Source organism: Salmo salar, chromosome ssa04 (assembly GCF_905237065.1).
Source record: "Salmo salar chromosome ssa04, Ssal_v3.1, whole genome shotgun sequence".
In the NCBI taxonomy this organism is placed as follows: domain Eukaryota; kingdom Metazoa; phylum Chordata; class Actinopteri; order Salmoniformes; family Salmonidae; genus Salmo; species Salmo salar.
The window spans coordinates 2,846,686-2,865,484 of NC_059445.1; the positions used below are offsets into that span (position 1 = coordinate 2,846,686).

The 18,799-nt window shown below is 43.3% G+C and overlaps 1 protein-coding gene and 1 long non-coding RNA gene across 2 annotated transcripts in view; both read left to right on the forward strand.

Annotated features, from left to right (window-relative positions):
- Positions 1-10,194, forward strand: part of LOC106596941 (huntingtin) — a 117,463-nt gene extending 107,269 nt beyond the window's left edge. Inside the window, 11 exon segments of the mRNA XM_045716301.1 lie at positions 22-104; positions 286-416; positions 517-649; positions 840-995; positions 1,215-1,405; positions 4,911-5,025; positions 6,484-6,697; positions 8,540-8,762; positions 9,187-9,349; positions 9,580-9,740; positions 9,895-10,194. Coding sequence (XP_045572257.1) covers positions 22-104; positions 286-416; positions 517-649; positions 840-995; positions 1,215-1,405; positions 4,911-5,025; positions 6,484-6,697; positions 8,540-8,762; positions 9,187-9,349; positions 9,580-9,740; positions 9,895-10,108 — 1,784 coding nt within the window. The 3' untranslated portion in view covers positions 10,109-10,194.
- LOC123742380 (uncharacterized) lies at positions 5,348-6,190 on the forward strand. The gene is made up of 3 exons (XR_006769510.1): positions 5,348-5,753; positions 5,826-5,985; positions 6,154-6,190. It is a non-coding gene; the product is annotated as an uncharacterized lncRNA (long non-coding RNA).
- Positions 10,195-18,799: the final 8,605 nt, after the last annotated feature.

Consider the following 18,799-nt stretch of genomic DNA (forward strand, 5'->3'; position numbering starts at 1 on the left):
TTTCTCTGTGTGTCTCAGCAGGTACACTGATCAGCCATGAGAAACTCCTGCTCCAGATCAACACAGAGAGAGAGATGGGAAACATGGACTACAAACTGGGACAGGTAGGATGGAGGGGAGTGAAGGAGAGAGGGGGCTAGGGAGGAAAGGGAAGACAGACAGACCAAATGGCATAGCTGTGTGTGCTTCTCTTGCAGATATTTTCAGGGTCTCTCTCTAAATCCTCTCCTTTCTCTCTCTCTCTCTCTCGCTCTAATTCCACTCCTTTGTCTCTCTCTCCATCAGGTGTCCATCCATTCTGTGTGGCTGGGGAACAACATTACCCCTCTGAGAGAGGAAGAGTGGGGTGAAGATGAGGAAGATGAGACTGATACTCCGGCCCCCGCCTCTCTTCCTACCTCTCCTATCAATTCCAGGTAAAACACACACACACATCTATCAAAGCAGGATACAGGTGTAGACATCCACTCCTGTTCTCTCTCTCTCTCTCTAACCTCCTCTCTTCTCCCTCTATAGGAAGCATCGTGCAGGTGTAGACATCCACTCCTGTTCTCAGTTCCTATTGGAGCTTTACAGCCAGTGGCTCCTCCCCGGTTCCCCTAGCAACAGACGCACCCCTGTTGTGCTCATCAGCGAGGTTGTCCGATCGGTAAGAACTCAGACTTGTTAGTTTGTTCATTCATTCACACAATGGTTACATTGGATTGAGGACTAAGGTGGAAACTCCCTCCAGCCATACTTGCACTGATGCATGATGGGATGGGGAGAGAATCACTCTCGTATTTCTTTGTTGATCATTTCCTTGGTTGTTAAGAGGTTTCTCCCTCCCGTCTCTCTAGTTGTTGGCGGTCTCTGACCTGTTCACGGAGCGTAACCAGTTTGACATGATGTTCACCACTCTGATGGAGCTGCAGAAGAGTCATCCTGCTGAAGATGAGATAGTGAACCAGTACCTGGTGCCTGCTCTCTGCAAGGCTGCAGCTGTACTGGGCATGGTGAGACACACCACTGTTTCCCCCTACACTCATTTTACATACAAATCTTCTACCGTCCTGTGGCCAAATAAGCTTTCAAACGGTTACATTTGGTTGGTCGCTGCGGCCAAGTGGAGGGCCTATAAAATGTTTGCTTGGAGACCACGCCTTTGGCCACGCCCCACAAATGTTTTTTTTTTTAATATGTGTGCTTACAAACCTGTGTGTGTGTGTGTTCAGGACAAGGCTACGTCTGAACCTGTGTGTCGGGTGTTGGAGCTGACCCTGCGCAGCACCCACCTCCCCAGCCGTATGGGAGCGCTGCACGGCCTTCTGTATGTACTGGAGTGTGACCTGCTGGACGACACGGTGAAACAACTGATACCTGCTGTCTCTGAGTACATACTGAGTAACCTACGGGCCATAGCACAGTGAGTAACACACACACACACACACACACACACACACACACACACACAGCCCACTTAAAATGGTTTGGGATGAGTTGGACCTCAGTGAAGGAAAAGCAGCCAACAAGTGCATATGTGGGAACTCCTTCAAGACGGTTGGAAAATAATTCCAGGTGAAGCTGGTTGAGAGAATGCCAAGCTGTCGTCATGGCAAAGGGTGGCTACTTGATCAGAGCCTTGTCCTAAGGTTCAACCGTCCCCTGATGTTAATACCAGACTAAACCATGCTGGGTTGAAGACCTACGTCTCTGTGTCCCTGCTGTTGATGTTGAAAGAGAACCAGGCCCTTAATTTGACCCCTCTGATGGTCTACATCATTAAATTACAGTCAATCAGCCATTCAAGGTCAGCCTCATTTGTGAGGGTAATGATTCTGTGTGTGGTATTAGCTCTGAGATGTCATTTTCTGTTGTCAGGGATAAATGTAATGAGGATGGATGTCATTCCTTCTGTGTGCTCTAGTCACGGACGAGGCTAGGATGAAATGCACGGTCATGACTAGTTCTGCAAAGCTACCAGTAATTTACTAAAGTTACTGGAATCTTCAGTCATAATGGTAATTAACACAATATCTATGGCAATCTATGGTAATTTTGGTCATTTATACTTGGATAACTTTTAAAAAAATGTATTCAAACATACAGTTGAGTTTACATACACTCAGGTTGGAGTCATTAAAACTCGTTTTTACAACCACTCCACAAATTTCTTGTTAACAAACTATATATAGTTTTAACAAGTCGGTTAGGACATCTACTTTGTGCATCGCACAAGTCATTTTTCCAACAGTTGTTTACAGACAGATTAATTCACTTATAATTCACTGTATCATAATTCCAGTGGGTCAGAAGTTTACATACACGAAGTTGACTGTGTCCAAGACCTCAGAAAAGAAATTGTAGACCTCCACAAGTCTGGTTCTTTCCTTGGGAGCAATTTCCAAATGCCTGAAGGTACCACGTTCATCTGTACAAACAATAGTACACAAGTATAAACACCATGGGACCACGCAGCCGTCATACTGCTCAGGAAGGAGACGCGTTTTGTCTCCTAGAGATTAACGGACTTTGGTGCGAAAAGTGCAAATCAATCCCAGAACAACAGCAAAGGACCTTGTGAAGATGCTGGAGGAAACAGGTACAAAAGTATCTATATCCACAGAAAAACGAGTCCTATATCGACACAACCTGAAAGGCCGCTCAGCAAGGAAGAAGCCACTGCTCCAAAACCGCCATAAAAAAGCCAGATGACAGTTTGCAACTGCACATGGGAACAAAGATTGTACTTTTTGGAGAAATATCCTCTGGTCTGATGAAACAAAAATAGAACTGTTTGGTCATATTGACCATCATTATGTTTGGAGGAAAAAGGGGGACGCTTGCAAGCTGAAGAACACCATCCCAACCGTGAAGCACGGGGGTGGCAGTACCATGTTGTGGGGGTGCTTTGCTGCAGGAGGGACTGGTGCACTTCACAAAATAGATGGCATCATGAGGAGGGGAAATTATGTGGATATATTGAAGCAACAACTCAAGACATCAGTCAGGAAGTTAAAGCTTGGTCGCAAATGGGTCTTCCAAATGGACAACGACCCCAAGCATACTTCCAAAGTTGTGGCAAAATGACTTAAGGACAACAAAGTCAAGGTATTAGAGTGGCCATCACAAAGCCCTGACCTCAATCCTATAGAAAATGTGTGGGCAGAACTGAAAAAGCGTGTGCGAGCAAGGAGGCCTACAAACCTGACTCAGTTACACCAACTCTGTCAGGAGGAATGGGCTAAAATTCACCCAACTTATTGTGGGAAGCTTGTGGAAGGCTACCCAAAACGTTTGACCCAAGTTAAACAATTTAAAGGCAATGCTACCAAATACTAATTGAGTGTATGTAAACTTCTGACCCACTGGGAATGTGATGAAAGAAATAAAAGCTGAAATAAATCATTCTCTCTACTATTATTCTGACATTTCACATTCTTAAAATAAAGTGGTGATCCTAACTGACCTAAGACAATTTTTCCTAGGATTAAATGTCAGGAATTGTGAAAAACGTATTTGGCTAAGGTGTATGTAAACTTCCGACTTCAACTGTATAAATGTTTTGTGACCATGCGTTTCTAGTGGATAGACTGTATGGTTCAAAAGAAAATAGACTAAAATAGACAAAAAATATAATAATTAATGAAAAGACATCTAATCAACAATGGCATTATATTCCTAACATATTGACATAGTCCAATGAAGTGTAATATATTGTAAAGGATGTGTCATGCTGAAAGCTAAGCTGATGGTTTATATTATAATAACCCAATGGTATTCACTAAGCTAATGGTTTATATTATAATAACCCCAATGGTATTCACTAAACTGATGGTTTATATTATAATAACCCAATGGTATTCACTAAGCTGATGGTTTATATTATAATAACCCCAATGGTATTCACTAAGCTGATGGTTTATATTATAATAACCCCAATGGTATTCACTAAGCTGATGGTTTATATTATAATAACCCCAATGGTATTCACTAAGCTGATGGTTTATATTATAATAACCCAATGGTATTCACTAAGTTGATGGTTTATATTATAATACCCCAATGGTATTCACTAAGCTGATGGTTTATATTATAATACCCCCAATGGTATTCACTAAGCTGATGGTTTATATTATAATAACCCCAATGGTATTCACTAAGCTAATGGTTTATATTATAATAACCCCAATGGTATTCACTAAGCTGATGGTTTATATTATAATAACCCAATGGTATTCACTAAGCTAATGGTTTATATTATAATAACCCCAATGGTATTCACTAAGCTGATGGTTTATATTATAATAACCCCAATGGTATTCACTAAGCTGATGGTTTATATTATAATAACCCAATGGTATTCACTAAGCTGATGGTTTATATTATAATACCCCAATGGTATTCACTAAGCTGATGGTTTATATTATAATAACCCCAATGGTATTCACTAAGCTGATGGTTTATATTATAATAACCCCAATGGTATTCACTAAGCTGATGGTTTATATTATAATAACCCCAATGGTATTCACTAAGCTGATGGTTTATATTATAATAACCCCAATGGTATTCACTAAGCTGATGGTTTATATTATAATAACCCCAATGGTATTCACTAAGCTGATGGTTTATATTATAATAACCCCAATGGTATTCACTAAGCTGATGGTTTATATTATAATAACCCCAATGGTATTCACTAAGCTGATGGTTTATATTATAATAACCCCAATGGTATTCACTAAACTCATGGTTAATATTTAGGATCATTTTGGTCATTTAGCTCTTTTCCAGAGTGGCTTCCAGTTAGTGTGTTCATTTTCAAGTAGCTAGGTAAGACAACCACATATCAGTTATATTAAGTACAACTTTCCCTCAAAGTCATTGCTAGTAATGTCTCTCTGTCTCTCTCTGTCTCTGTCTCTCAGCTGTGTGAACCTGCACAACCAGCAGCATGTCTTGGTGATGTGTGCTGTGGCCTTTTACATGATGGAGAACTACCCTCTGGATGTAGGAGCAGAGTTTACAGCTGGGGTTATACAGGTTAGTATTGTAGTACTGCTGGGGTTATACAGGTTAGTACTGTAGTACTGCTGGGGTTATACAGGTTAGTACTGTAGTACTACTGGGGTTATACAGGTTAGTATTGTAGTACTGCTGGGGTTATACAGGTTAGTACTGTAGTACTGCTGGGGTTGTACAGGTTAGTACTGCTGGGGTTATACAGGTTAGTACTGTAGTACTGCTGGGGTTGTACAGGTTAGTACTGCTGGGGTTGTACAGGTTAGTACTGTAGTACTGCTGGGGTTATACAGGTTAGTACTGTAGTACTACTGGGGTTATACAGGTTAGTATTGTAGTACTGCTGGGCTTATACAGGTTAGTACTGTAGTACTACTGGGGTTGTACAGGTTAGTACTGCTGGGGTTGTACAGGTTAGTACTGCTGGGGTTATACAGGTTAGTACTGTAGTACTGCTGGGGTTATACAGGTTAGTACTGTAGTACTACTGGGGTTATACAGGTTAGTATTGTAGTACTGCTGGGGTTATACAGGTTAGTACTGTAGTACTACTGGGGTTATACAGGTTAGTATTGTAGTACTGCTGGGGTTATACAGGTTAGTACTGTAGTACTGCTGGGGTTATACAGGGTAGTACTGCTGGGGTTATACAGGTTAGTACTGTAGTACTACTGGGGTTATACAGGTTAGTATTGTAGTACTACTGGGGTTATACAGGTTAGTACTGTAGTACTGCTGGGGTTATACAGGTTAGTACTGCTGGGGTTGTACGGGTTAGTACTGCTGGGGTTGTACAGGTTAGTACTGCTGGGGTTGTACAGGTTAGTACTGTAGTACTGCTGGGGTTGTACAGGTTAGTACTGTAGTACTGCTGGGGTTGTACAGGTTAGTACTGTAGTACTACTGGGGTTATACAGGTTAGTATTGTAGTACTGCTGGGGTTATACAGGTTAGTACTGTAGTACTGCTGGGGTTATACAGGTTAGTACTGCTGGGGTTGTACGGGTTAGTACTGCTGGGGTTGTACAGGTTAGTACTGCTGGGGTTGTACAGGTTAGTACTGTAGTACTGCTGGGGTTGTACAGGTTAGTACTGTAGTACTGCTGGGGTTGTACAGGTTAGTACTGTAGTACTGCTGGGGTTGTACAGGTTAGTACTGTAGTACTACTGGGGTTATACAGGTTAGTACTGTAGACTGCTGGGGTTATACAGGTTAGTACTGTAGTACTGCTGGGGTTATACAGGTTAGTACTGTAGTGCCGCTGGGGTTATACAGGTTAGTACTGTAGTACCGCTGGAGTTATACAGGTTAGTACTGTAGTACTGCTGGGGTTATACAGGTTAGTACTGTAGTACTGCTGGGGTTATACAGGTTAGTACTGCTGGGGTTATACAGGTTAGTACTGTAGTACTGCTGAGGTTGTACAGGTTAGTACTAATCCATCTCTCTCTCCCTCCGTCCCCCCTCCACCTCTCTAGATGTGTGGTGTGATGGTATCAGCCAGTGAAGACTCTACCCCCTCAGTGATCTACCACTGTGTGTTGCGTGGGTTGGAGCGCCTCCTGCTGTCGGAGCAGCTGTCTCGTATGGACGGAGAGGCACTGGTTAAACTGAGTGTCGACAGGGTTAACATGCCCAGCCCTCACAGAGCCATGTCTGCACTGGGACTCATGCTCACCTGCATGTACACAGGTAACATCAACATATACCAAGTATCATCTAACGCTAGCTAGCTTAGCCCTGCATGTACACAGGTAACATCTACCTATACCTAGTATCATCTAACTAACGCTAGCTAGCTTAGCCCTGCATGTACACAGGTAACATCTACCTATACCTAGTATCATCTAGCTAACGCTAGCTAGCTTAGCCCTGCATGTACACAGGTAACATCTACCTATACCTAGTATCATCTAGCTAACGCTAGCTAGCTTAGCCCTGCATGTACACAGGTAACATCTACCTATACCTAGTATCATCTAGCTAACGCTAGCTAGCTTAGCCCTGCATGTACACAGGTAACATCTACCTATACCTAGTATCATCTAGCTAATGCTAGCTAGCTTAGCCCTGCATGTTCACAGGTAACATCTACCTATACCTAGTGTCATCTAACTAACGCTAGCTAGCTTAGCCCTGCATGTACACAGGGAAGATAATATAGCTGCTACTATTACTATAATAACTTTACTAACACTAGCTAGCTTAGCCCTGCATGTACACAGGGAAGACTAATAGATACTCGCTACTATCACCTGACAAACGTTAGCTACCTTGTATCATCTTACTAACGCTTGCTAGCTCATAGCTGCACATACACAGGTAAGACATCTAGACATACCTATACCTGGCTAACTAACTCTAGCTAGCTGATTCCTGCTATCTGCATGTACACAGCTATGATTTTACAAAAACGATACCATCCTACTCATATTACACAAGTAGGGTAACTAGATACTAGTTAATATAACCTAACTAATGCTAACTTGCCTAGCCCTGCATGTATGTAGTTCCAAGACAACTAACTATTAGCCATTAACACTAAACTAATTCTAGGTAGCTTACGCTTGCATGTACGCATGAGAATAATGCATTACACTGTAGGTGTATAACAAGTGTCCTGCCATGCTAGAGCTGGAATAAAGCTAACGTAACAATTCAGAGGCTATAGCTATCGCTAACATATCAATGTAGAGGGTATCGCTAACATAACAATGTAGAGGCTATAGCTATCGTTAATATAACAATGTAGACGCTATAGCTATTGCTAACATAACAATGTAGAGACTATAGCTCACACTAACATAACAATGTAGGGGCTATAGCTATCGCTAACATAACAATGTAGAGGCTATAGCTATCGCTAACATAACAATGTAGGGGCTATAGCTATCGCTAACATAACAATGTAGAGGCGCTACCAATAAGCATAGCTATGCTAACAAACAATGTAGAGGCTATAGCTATCGCTAACATAAAGGCATAGCTATCGCTAACATAACAATGTAGAGGCTATAGCTATCGCTAACATAACAATGTAGAGGCTATAGCTCACACTAACATAACAATGTAGGGGCTATAGCTATCGCTAACATAACAATGTAGGGGCAATAGCTATCGCTAACATAACAATGTAGAGGCTATAGCTCACACTAACATAACAATGTAGGGGCTATAGCTAACGCTAACATAACAATGTAGGGGCTATAGCTATCGCTAATATAGCTAACACTAACATAATAAAGTATATAGCTAATGCTAACAATTCTAAGAAGCCCCTTTCTTCCCAGGACAGGAAAACAAGATTCCCTCCTACGACCAATTAACTAACCCCAATCCTACAAACTCCTCCCTCACAAACTAGCCTGGGTACCAGTCTGTTTAGCTAACATTCCACAAGGTGGAACACACAGACTGATACCCAGGCTACCACCAAACCAGCTTTGTCTATGAATAAAAAATAACCAAACTTTTCCATCAAACAATCGTTTAGTAATTTAATAATCACGACGAATCACCCTCTCATCCTCCCAGCGGTGCGTACCTCAGCGTCGACAGCAGAGTCAGCGTTGGGGTCAGAGGTGATGGGGTCAGAGGTTAGAGGTCAGGGGTCAGAGGTTACCTCGGGTCCTGTTGCTTTCTCCTCAGGCAAGGAGAAGGCCAGCCCTGGTCGCCCCGCCGGCGCTGTCGACCCTCAGGCCCCCGACAGCGAGTCTGTCATCGTTGCCATGGAGAGGGTCTCTGTGCTCTTCGACAGGTAGGGTGGTGACGACAACAACACGTCTGGACAATAAACACGTCTACACACAACTCTATCAGACACACAACACTCTGTCATATTTCATCCAGTGGGGCTTCAGAACATTACTGTTAGCCCATCTGCTAAATGAATGTAATGGGAACAGTTTTCTCATATCAACCATAGTAATAGACCGTTATATATCTGGTTTGATGTTTTCTCATATCAACCATAGACATAGACTGATATCTGGGTTTCCATGTCCGTTATTCCTGGTCTTCCGGGATCCTTTATTTTTGGGTCTATTTTATAACGTCTCATGTACCCAGTCTTTTTGGGGGGGTTGTCTATTTTATAACAATGTACCCAGTCTTACAGTTGTTTTCTGATGTCTGCTTTTCCATGTCCGTTATCCCTGATATTTCCTACATTGCTGTCCCAGGATCCGTAAGGGTTTCCCCAGCGAGGCACGGGTGGTGGCCAGGATTCTTCCTCAGTTCCTGGACGACTTCTTCCCTCCGCAGGACGTCATGAACAAGGTCATCGGAGAGTTCCTGTCCAATCAGCAGCCTTACCCACAGTTCATGGCTACTGTCGTCTACAAGGTCAGTGTGAGAATGGTGGACAGTAAAGGTGGGTACAACTCCATGTGACAGACAACTCACTCTCTTTCCAATCCCCCCATCTCTCCTCCCTCTCTCCTCCCTCCCTCTCTTCCTCCTCCCTCTCCGGTGTTCCAGACCCTCCATGTTACAGGCCAGTCCAGTATGGTGACAGACTGGGTGTTACTGTCTCTATCTAACTCTCCCTCTCTCTCTAACCCTGTGTCTCTCAGGTGTTCCAGACCCTCCATGCTACAGGCCAGTCCAGTATGGTGACAGACTGGGTGTTACTGTCTCTATCTAACTTCACCCAGAGAACCCCAGTCGCCATGGCCATGTGGAGTCTGTCTTGCTTCTTTATCTCTGCCTCCACCTCCCAGTGGGTCTCTGCTCTGTATCCTTACTAGAGAGGGGGACGGGTGGGGGTGTTGTCTGTCTGTCTGTCTGTCTGTCTGTCTGTCTGTCTGTCTGTCTGTCTGTCTGTCTGTGTGGTAGAGAAGTAGAAGTCATATTGTCCTCCATCTCTCCTTAACTCCTCTCCCCCCCAGCCTGCCCCATGTCATCAGCCGTATGGGTAAGAGTGACGTGGTGGACATCAGCCTGTTCTGTCTGGTAGCCCTGGACTTCTACAGACACCAGTTAGATGAAGAGTTGGACCGCAGAGCCTTCCAGTCGGTCTTCCAGACCGTAGCCTCACCTGGCAACACCTATCAGCAACTACTGGACTGTCTGCAGAGTATCCACCAAGACACATCACTCTGAGAAGGAGAGAGAGATGTAGCCCCTATCACCACACATCACAGAGAGGGAGAGAAAGAGAGAGAAAGAGAGGGGGAGAGAGAGACAGAGAGGGGGAGAGAGACAGAGAGAGAGACAGAGAGGGGGAGAGAGAGACAGAGAGGGGGAGAGAGAGACAGAGAGGGGGAGAGAGAGACAGAGAGGGGGAGAGAGAGACAGAGAGGGGGGAGAGAGAGACAGAGAGGGGGAGAGAGAGACAGAGAGGGGGAGAGAGACAGAGAGGGGGAGGGAGAGACAGAAAGGGAGGGAGGGAGGGAGGGAGGGAGACGGAGAGGGAGAGAGAGACGGAGGGACACGGAGAGAGAGACGGAGGGAGACGGAGAGAGAGACGGAGGGAGACGGAGAGAGAGACGGAGAGAGAGACAGAGACGGAGAGAGAGACGGAGGGAGACGGAGAGAGAGACGGAGGGAGGGAGACGGAGAGAGAGACGGAGGGAGGGAGGGAGGGGGAGAGAGAGACGGAGGGGAGGGAGGGAGAGAAAGAGAGAGACGGAGGGAGGGAGGGAGAGAAAGAGAGAGACGGAGGGAGGGAGGGAGAGAAAGAGAGACGGAGGGAGAGAAAGAGAGAGACGGAGGGAGGGAGGGAGGGAGAGAAAGAGAGAGACGGAGGGAGGGAGGGAGAGAAAGAGAGAGACAGAGAGGGAGGGAGAGAAAGAGAGAGACAGAGAGGGAGGGAGAGAGAGAGAGAGAGACAGAGAGGGAGGGAGAGATAGAGAGGGAGGGAGAGATAGAGAGGGGGGAGACAGTGACAGAAGGAGAGGGCGAGAGACCAAACAATTAAACGGACAGACACACAACTAGTCTTTCTTTGTCCAAATCAGACGGCCTTCTTTCCCTCTCAGCTGCTGATCTGACATAGTTGAAGAGCCAAAAGGAAAGCGACATGACAGATGATGTAGTGTCTTACTGTACTAGACATACAGGAAAGCAGAGAGCTGACAGAGGAAGGAAGCCATTTTACAGTGTTAGGACACTGCTAGCTAGCTACAGGCTCGTACTTGACTCCCTCCCTTCTAGAGAAATAATTGAAAGAAAGAAGAATTGTCTCATTAAGATTATTTTGGTTCCGCCTGCACCCTCGTTTCCCCCCGGACCATTAATTAAGAAGGACAACAACACACCCACTCGTACATGACATGAGGGACTTCTAGCACCTTGATGACGAACTAAGAAAAATAATATTCAATCCTCCCCCCCAAAAAAGAGGAAAAAACCTGGAATTGTATATTTTCCTGTGAGGACTTGTACTTCATTGGTTGTGGTGTGAAATCAAGATACGATAAAAAAAAAAAAATCTAAAGTATTTCCTAATATTTAAAAGTTCCATACTTCTATTTTTCAGTGTGTTGTTTTGTTACAAACGGCAAAGTAATGATTTAAACTGACTGACTACAGGTGTTGCTTTGATAGATAGGTCGACTGCATCCCAAATTATACTCTATTCCCTACTTTGGTAAAGTAGTGCACTATATAGGGAATATGGTGCCATTTGAGAAACAACCAGGGTGATGTGCCTGCTCGATGTTGTTAATAATTATCAATCTATCTTTGTATTGTTTATTTTTTTAATTAATTCTCTCTCTCTCTCTCTCTCTCTCTCTCCTCACACCAATATGACAAAGAGGAGAGAGCGAGAGAGAAAGTTATTTTACGTATCTTTCAGAGTTAAAGTGATCTCTTAATAGCCATAGTAATCTACTTCTTAAAAAGCTGAGATTGTATCGTTGTCACTGCGGACGGACGGACAGACACAGAAAGACAAGCGAGGTGTTCACTGTTAGCATGTTGCGGTGAACTATCTAGCCTAGGTAGAGTCCTAAATGGTACCCTGTTCTCTATGTGGTAGACTACGTTTGACCAGGGCTATGGTCAAAAGTAGTGCACTTTGTAGGGAATAGGGCTTGAGGAGCAGACACCTATAACCCAACCTGTCCCATTTCTTTCACTGTCCCTATATCAAAAGTAGGGTACCATTTAGGATTCGGCCTCTGAATCCCTTTGTGTTGTTTTTAAGATGTAAGCGATGATTATTATGATGACAGGACTGGAAGGACTTTCACAGTCCTCTTTTAAAGGAGAAGAATCTTCATAGATAATGAATGAATTTATCTTCAACTTAAAGCCATGATGGTGAATGAATGAGATAACAACTACTGTAAAGAGACACGAGGATGATGAGAGATGAAGAAACTGTAATGGACATTGAGATGACTGACGGGTGGTTGTTTTTTTACTGTCTCAGTGTCTTGCGCGCACACACACACACACACACACACACACACACACACACATTATGGCATGTCCTATGATTCCCCTTGTCATTTCAAATGGACACACATTGCACTGCATGCTTTGCTGTTGAACTGAACGTCCGCTGGCCAGAAGCATAAGGTGGCCATTTTATTGACCTTTAAGATGCCCGACAGGTTGGTCGACTGATCTCACAATGTTTCTGATGCACTGGCCTTGACAGACTCAATAATGTCCTGTTGTCCTCCTGTGTGTTTAAACAGATGCATGGCCTCTTCTTTCCTAGCTGTTAGATTGATCTAACTATCATTGATTTGATCGATTGGTTGATTCGTTTCGATGTATTTCTATGGTAACTGTCGCCGGGCCGACGATAGAGGATGGATTTCTATGGTAACCGTCGCCGGGCCGACGATAGAGGATGTATTTCTATGGTAACTGTCGCCGGGCCGACGATAGAGGATGAGGAGCAACACAAACCATCCAAAGGGGGAACCTTGTAACCATAGCGACCAACAGCAAGCTTTGACACATCAACAGGTTGGGGACGGGAATTAGTCCTTCAGTTGTGGCTGTTTTTTTGTCAGAGCTTTAAAATGGCACCCCATTCCCTATGCAGTGCACTTCTTTTGACCAGGGTCCATAGGGTCGTAGTGCACTGCATAAGGATTAGGGTGCTATTTCAGGATACACTCAGAAAGACTGGGCCCTTGGTCATAAGTAGAGTAAGTCATCCTATTCCGAGCCAGAACGTCCCGTAGTCCAAAGTAGTGCACTATAAAGGGAACAGGGAGCCATTTTGGGACGGCTATGTTGTGATGTATCAGATTTGACTGTAGTACAGTCAGTTCAATCAATACCGTGTAGAATTCACCTAATAAATCGGGATTATGCCCCTTGTTGCTTGCTGTTTTTAAGGCTATGGGGACGTCCCAAATGGCATGCTATTCCCTACATAGGGTCCCGCACACTATCAAATACTTGTGATGGAAATTCCACCGGGAGGTCAATCCATCCCACCAGACACCATGGTTTTGGATCAGGGTCAGTACAGATTAGGATTTAAATGTGTCCATAGTCAGCTAGTTAGTCCCATTCTCTCTATATAAACCCCCCAGTCATGTATTGAGTAAAACACCAAGGTTTCGGCATCACTGTTCCTTCAGACCCTGAATGACTGGGGGGTTTATATATATACAGAGAGAGTTTGACTTATGTATTTTTATAGCTTCCTGTTTATTCTCTGTTAGTCAGCACCTCTACATTAAGTAATGTTCTCTGGGTATGCACCAGATCTTTTTAATAGTCAGCAAGTTAACACTAAATCAGAAACATATTTTTAAAGTCTGAAATCCCTAAGTGACTTGGTTTATTGATTGTTCTCCAGTAACTGTGACATCAGATAAAACTAATTCAGTCTCTCTCTAGTTAAGATATGGACCCAGATAAAACTCATTCAGTCTGTCTCTAGTTAAGATATGGACCCAGATAAAACTCATTCAGTCTGTCTCTAGTTGTTAAGATATGGACCCAGATAAAACTCATTCAGTCAGTCTCTAGTTAAGATATGGACCCAGATAAAACTCATTCAGTCTGTCTCTAGTTAAGATATGGACCCAGATAAAACTCATTCAGTCTGTCTCTAGTTAAGATATGGACCCAGATAAAACTCATTCAGTCTGTCTCTAGTTAAGATATGGACCCAGATAAAACTCATTCAGTCTGTCTCTAGTTAAGATATGGACCCAGATAAAACTCATTCAGACAGTCTCTAGTTAAGATATGGGCCCAGAGGTCAACTGATATGTTTAGCACTTTTAAAATAAATGTTTAGGTTAAAAGCTAAACTGACCTAAGTTCAGTGTCTTGGGGTGTCTTCAGTGGTCGCTAACCCTGGTCTAGAAGGGCTGCAGTGTGTGTGTGTGTGTGTAGGTTTTTATTCCTGCCCGGCACTAACACACATCATTCAGCTAACCAAGGTTTTGATGATTCTGATAAACATAAAAGCAGGTGTGTTAGTGCTGGGCTGGACCAAAAGCCTGCACCCTGTACCTCTCCGTGACCAGGGTTGGCCAGCCTTGTCCTACATGGTCTGAACAGAAGCACATGTGATGTGAGATTCTTCCCAGGAGGTTTTCATTGATCATCAGGAGGCTATGATAGAATCAGAACTCTCTCATTCTATGGAGAGAATTAGAATTCTGTTCACTCCATTCTGGAGCCTCTACTGCTACACAACCGGTTGTATTCTGTTCTGTCACACTTCTCTTTCTCTGTTGTCTGCAAGGAGATATACTGTTCATTCAAATATTCTCTATTGAATTTAAAGGCAATATTTTAACTTGGATCAATTACTGGAGATGATATGATGTAGAAATGAATAAAGTATTTAAAAATGTAAAAGAAAATTGCATGTCTGTTGTGTGTGTATGTTTTCTTTGTAAATGAATGTCTTATCTTTTAAAATATATTAATTCCACTACTGTTTAGATAATACATTAGCTTCCATGCCATGCTGTGAACATCAAGCAAAGATATCAGGCAGGATAAGGTGGTTGAGGAGGTGTTTAGTCCAATGTTTGGGGGGGTGTTTAAGCCTCTCTCACTGTGTTGGGCGGGAAGAGAACAACAGGTGAACAGAGATTTTAAGGATTTGCCAACCTGCAATATTTGATCATGTACAGTAGTCTACTGTTGTGAAATGTGTATATCTGTTCCTCTGATTAAGGCGGCATCCTAAATTGCACCCTATTCCCTATGTATCGCAGCCCTATGGATCCTGGTCAAAAGCAGTGCATTAGCGTGCTGTTTGGGGAAACGGAATGAAGACACCAATTTAGACCTGCCCAGACATGGCTGCAGTCACAGACTGTCAACCAAGGTGGCTATGATGTCATCTCAGTCCTGTGTAGTCTACACACCAGGGGCGTTTTAATAGTTGTTAAGAGTATTAATCCCAGATTAACCACTAGCCTGTGGCTCACATAGGGAATAGGGGGCCATTTAGGGATGCACACTATGTAGTGCACTGGACCCTGGTCAAAAGCAGGGCACTACACAGGGAATAGGGGGCCATATGGCTCTCGTACAGTAGGCTACTGAACAACTGGACATTTGTAGGATTATCTCTGTGTTCAAGGTTTGACTAAGTAGTCCAACAATATTTATCTACACTGAACAAAAATATAAATGCAACATGTAAAGTGTTGGTCACATGTTTCATGAGCTGAAATTTTAAAAAATCCCAGATATTTTCCATATGTGCAAAAAGCTTATTTCTCACCAATTTTGTGCACAAATGTGTTTTTATATCTCTGTTGGGGAGCATTTATCCTTTGCCAAGATAATCCAGCCACCTGACAGGTGTGGCATATCAAGAAGCTGATTAAACAGCATGATCATTACACAGGTGCACCTTGTGCTGGGGACAATAAAAGGCCACTTTAAAATGTGCAGTTTTGTCACACAACACCACAGCTGTCTCAAGTTTTGAGGGAGTATGCAATTGGCATGCTGACTGCAGGAATGTCCATCAGACCTATTGCCAGGGAATTGAATGTTAATTTCTCTACCGTAAACTGCCTCCAACGTGGTGGTGGTGTGCTGAGAAGTATTTCTGTCTATAATAAAGCCATTTTCTGGGGAAAAACTAATTCTGATTGGCTGGGCCTGGCTCCCCAGTGGCAGTGATGCAAACTGGTGAGTCCCAAAAAGGTGACACTTTTTTGTGTTACACTGAAACAAATAAATCCCTGCTAGGTGGAAATGCAGGTTTTAACTAATTAAACAACAAAGAATATGATCTACATGATCACTCTCTGTGTATAAAATAAAAAGTGGTTCATGTGAACCTATCTCACAGCTAAAAAATGTAAAGAAAGTGTTGGCTCTGTTTTTTACTTAACAAATAAGGAACACTCAATGTGCACTTATAAATCATAACAATTTAAATCAAAATACAGCTGTAGACAGAAGTCAAACATCACACATACAACTGATGTCTCTCCTGAGTTCTGCCCCATAGGAAAAGTCCCAAGTTATTTTATTAAGCCCGAAGTCCAGCCCAAGTGATGTCACTGCATACGTTATTACTTTCTACTCATCAGACCAAGCCCTTGCATACACAGCTATACACACTTGCAAGGGAGATACAACAGTTCCAGTGTTGTCTAAGGGCTCAGCAGTAAATGTCCACTCCCCAAGTTGATTTATAGTGGAATGTCTGACGAGTCTCTTATCTCTTCTACTCGCCTGCAGGGTTCTGTTTTTATCTTTGAAGTGCTTTCTCCCAGACCCCATGCAATAACTCACACATCTCTCAGACCGTGTCTTTATAAGAGGCAGAGACTTCGAAAAGACTGGAACAATTCTAAAACCTTATAATGAATATATTTATATATTGTTAATCTGTAGTCCAGGACCCTATAAATGTGGAGGGGGAGGGGTCCCATAACCCTTCCCCTTCTATTAATACAATATATTACAATCAATTATTATAATACATCAACCATTTGGTACAGCCCTTATCATGACCCCAATTTGACTCCATCAAAAGCAATCCAATGTTATTTGTTGCCTAGACTTTATTGCAAATGACACTCAAGTCTTAAGAAAAAACAATACACTAATATTGCAGTTAGCCATGACAGCCTTTACAATAGAACGCTTGTGACCACACACATCTAAATATTGCACTTGGGTGGAAAAAACCCCATCTTAAAGTAGAAATAGAATGAAACAAACGATCAAGTGCACAAGGCTACATGTGTGCAAAAATAACTTTCACTGAGTAAAAAACTAAATAATCCCCCTCACTCACACAAAAGTGTTACTGTCAAATTCAACACAACAAAAGCAATATATTTGGGCTACACTGCAGGTTATTACATCGCAAACTTTCTGCCTGTGGACATCTGTTCTACAATGTGCCAGCAGAGCATGATACCCTTTGTTGGCATAATTGATCTCTTTCAGGCAGAGAACACACCTGGTATACCTCTTTTTATCCACTGTATTGAAGAAGTGAGAATGAGGGAAAGTGTGTGTTGTTCCTTTCACCTCTATACTGGCATCCAGTTTAAGCCAGGACCAGCTCCAGCTACACTTGATCCCTGAATCCCCTTGTTTAACAAGAAACGCCTCATTTTCACCTAATTATCTTATTCTGAAAATTAACCACATACTGTAGAGGGAAAACACGAGTTCACAGATAGTAGTTCGTTTGTTAACGAGTTAACATTTCACACAGATTGCCAGGGTCCAGTAAGCAACTAAGCGTTATAACTTGAGGAACTGGAAGGAGTTGTACCAGTACTATTGGTTAGGTTACTAACGTTAGCTCATCTGATGTTGTAACGTTAGCTAGCTAGTTATCTGACTTTGTTAGCCAGCTAATTTTCAAACAATAAACTCAATTATTTGATCAGTTAAGTTGGCTAATGTTGCTCAACATTTCTCCGGCTAGTTAACAGAGAAATTCGATCCAGCTACTATAGCAATATACTTTAACAACGCTAACAATACTTGTTCCATCACACTTTCTACCTCACCTCAAACTTTCCAAATGCCAGTTGTTTTTCGGTTACAGGTACTCTCCTCACCCCGGTCTCCGTGGTAAATGCCAGTTGTTTTTCGGTTACAGGTACTCTCCTCATCCCGTGGTGCTGTGGCAGGTTTTTCGGTTACAGGTACTCTCCTCACCCCGGTCTCCGTGGTAAATGGCAGTTATTTTTCGGTTACAGCATACTCTCCTCACCCCGCTCTCCGTGGCAAATGCCAGTTGTTTTTCGGTTACAGGTACTCTCCTCATCCCGGTGTCCTGTGGCAAATGCCAGTTGTTTTTCGGTTACAGGTACTCTCCTCACCCCGGTCTCCGTGGTCAGGCTTCTCACCTACCTCTCCGTTAACGTTCAGGGCGACGCGCTGCTGTAAATTAACGGCCCAACTGCCTTTCCATTCTCCCACTCTTTCCGGAGCGCGCGCTGATGCTGTAGCTAGCACATTGGTTGTCTCTTCTCTCTTCAGTCTCGTGCTGCGTTCTGTTGTTATGGGAACGATTGGCTGAGCCTTGGATACAGACAGTATTGTGCTGCTGTTCTGTTGTTATGGGAACGATTGGCTGAGCCTTGGATACAGACAGTATTGTGCTGCTGTTCTGTTGTTATGGGAACGATTGGCTGAGCCTTGGATACAGACAGTATTGTGCTGCGTTCTGTTGTTATGGGAACGATTGGCTGACCCTTGGATACAGACAGTATTTTGCTGCTGTTCTGTTGTTATGGGAACGATTGGCTGAGCCTTGGATACAGACAGTATTGTGCTGCCCCCCCACACACACAAACTTTTCTCATCGGATCTACACGATTCACGTAGGCCACCTATTTTGGATTTAAAACGGTGAATTTA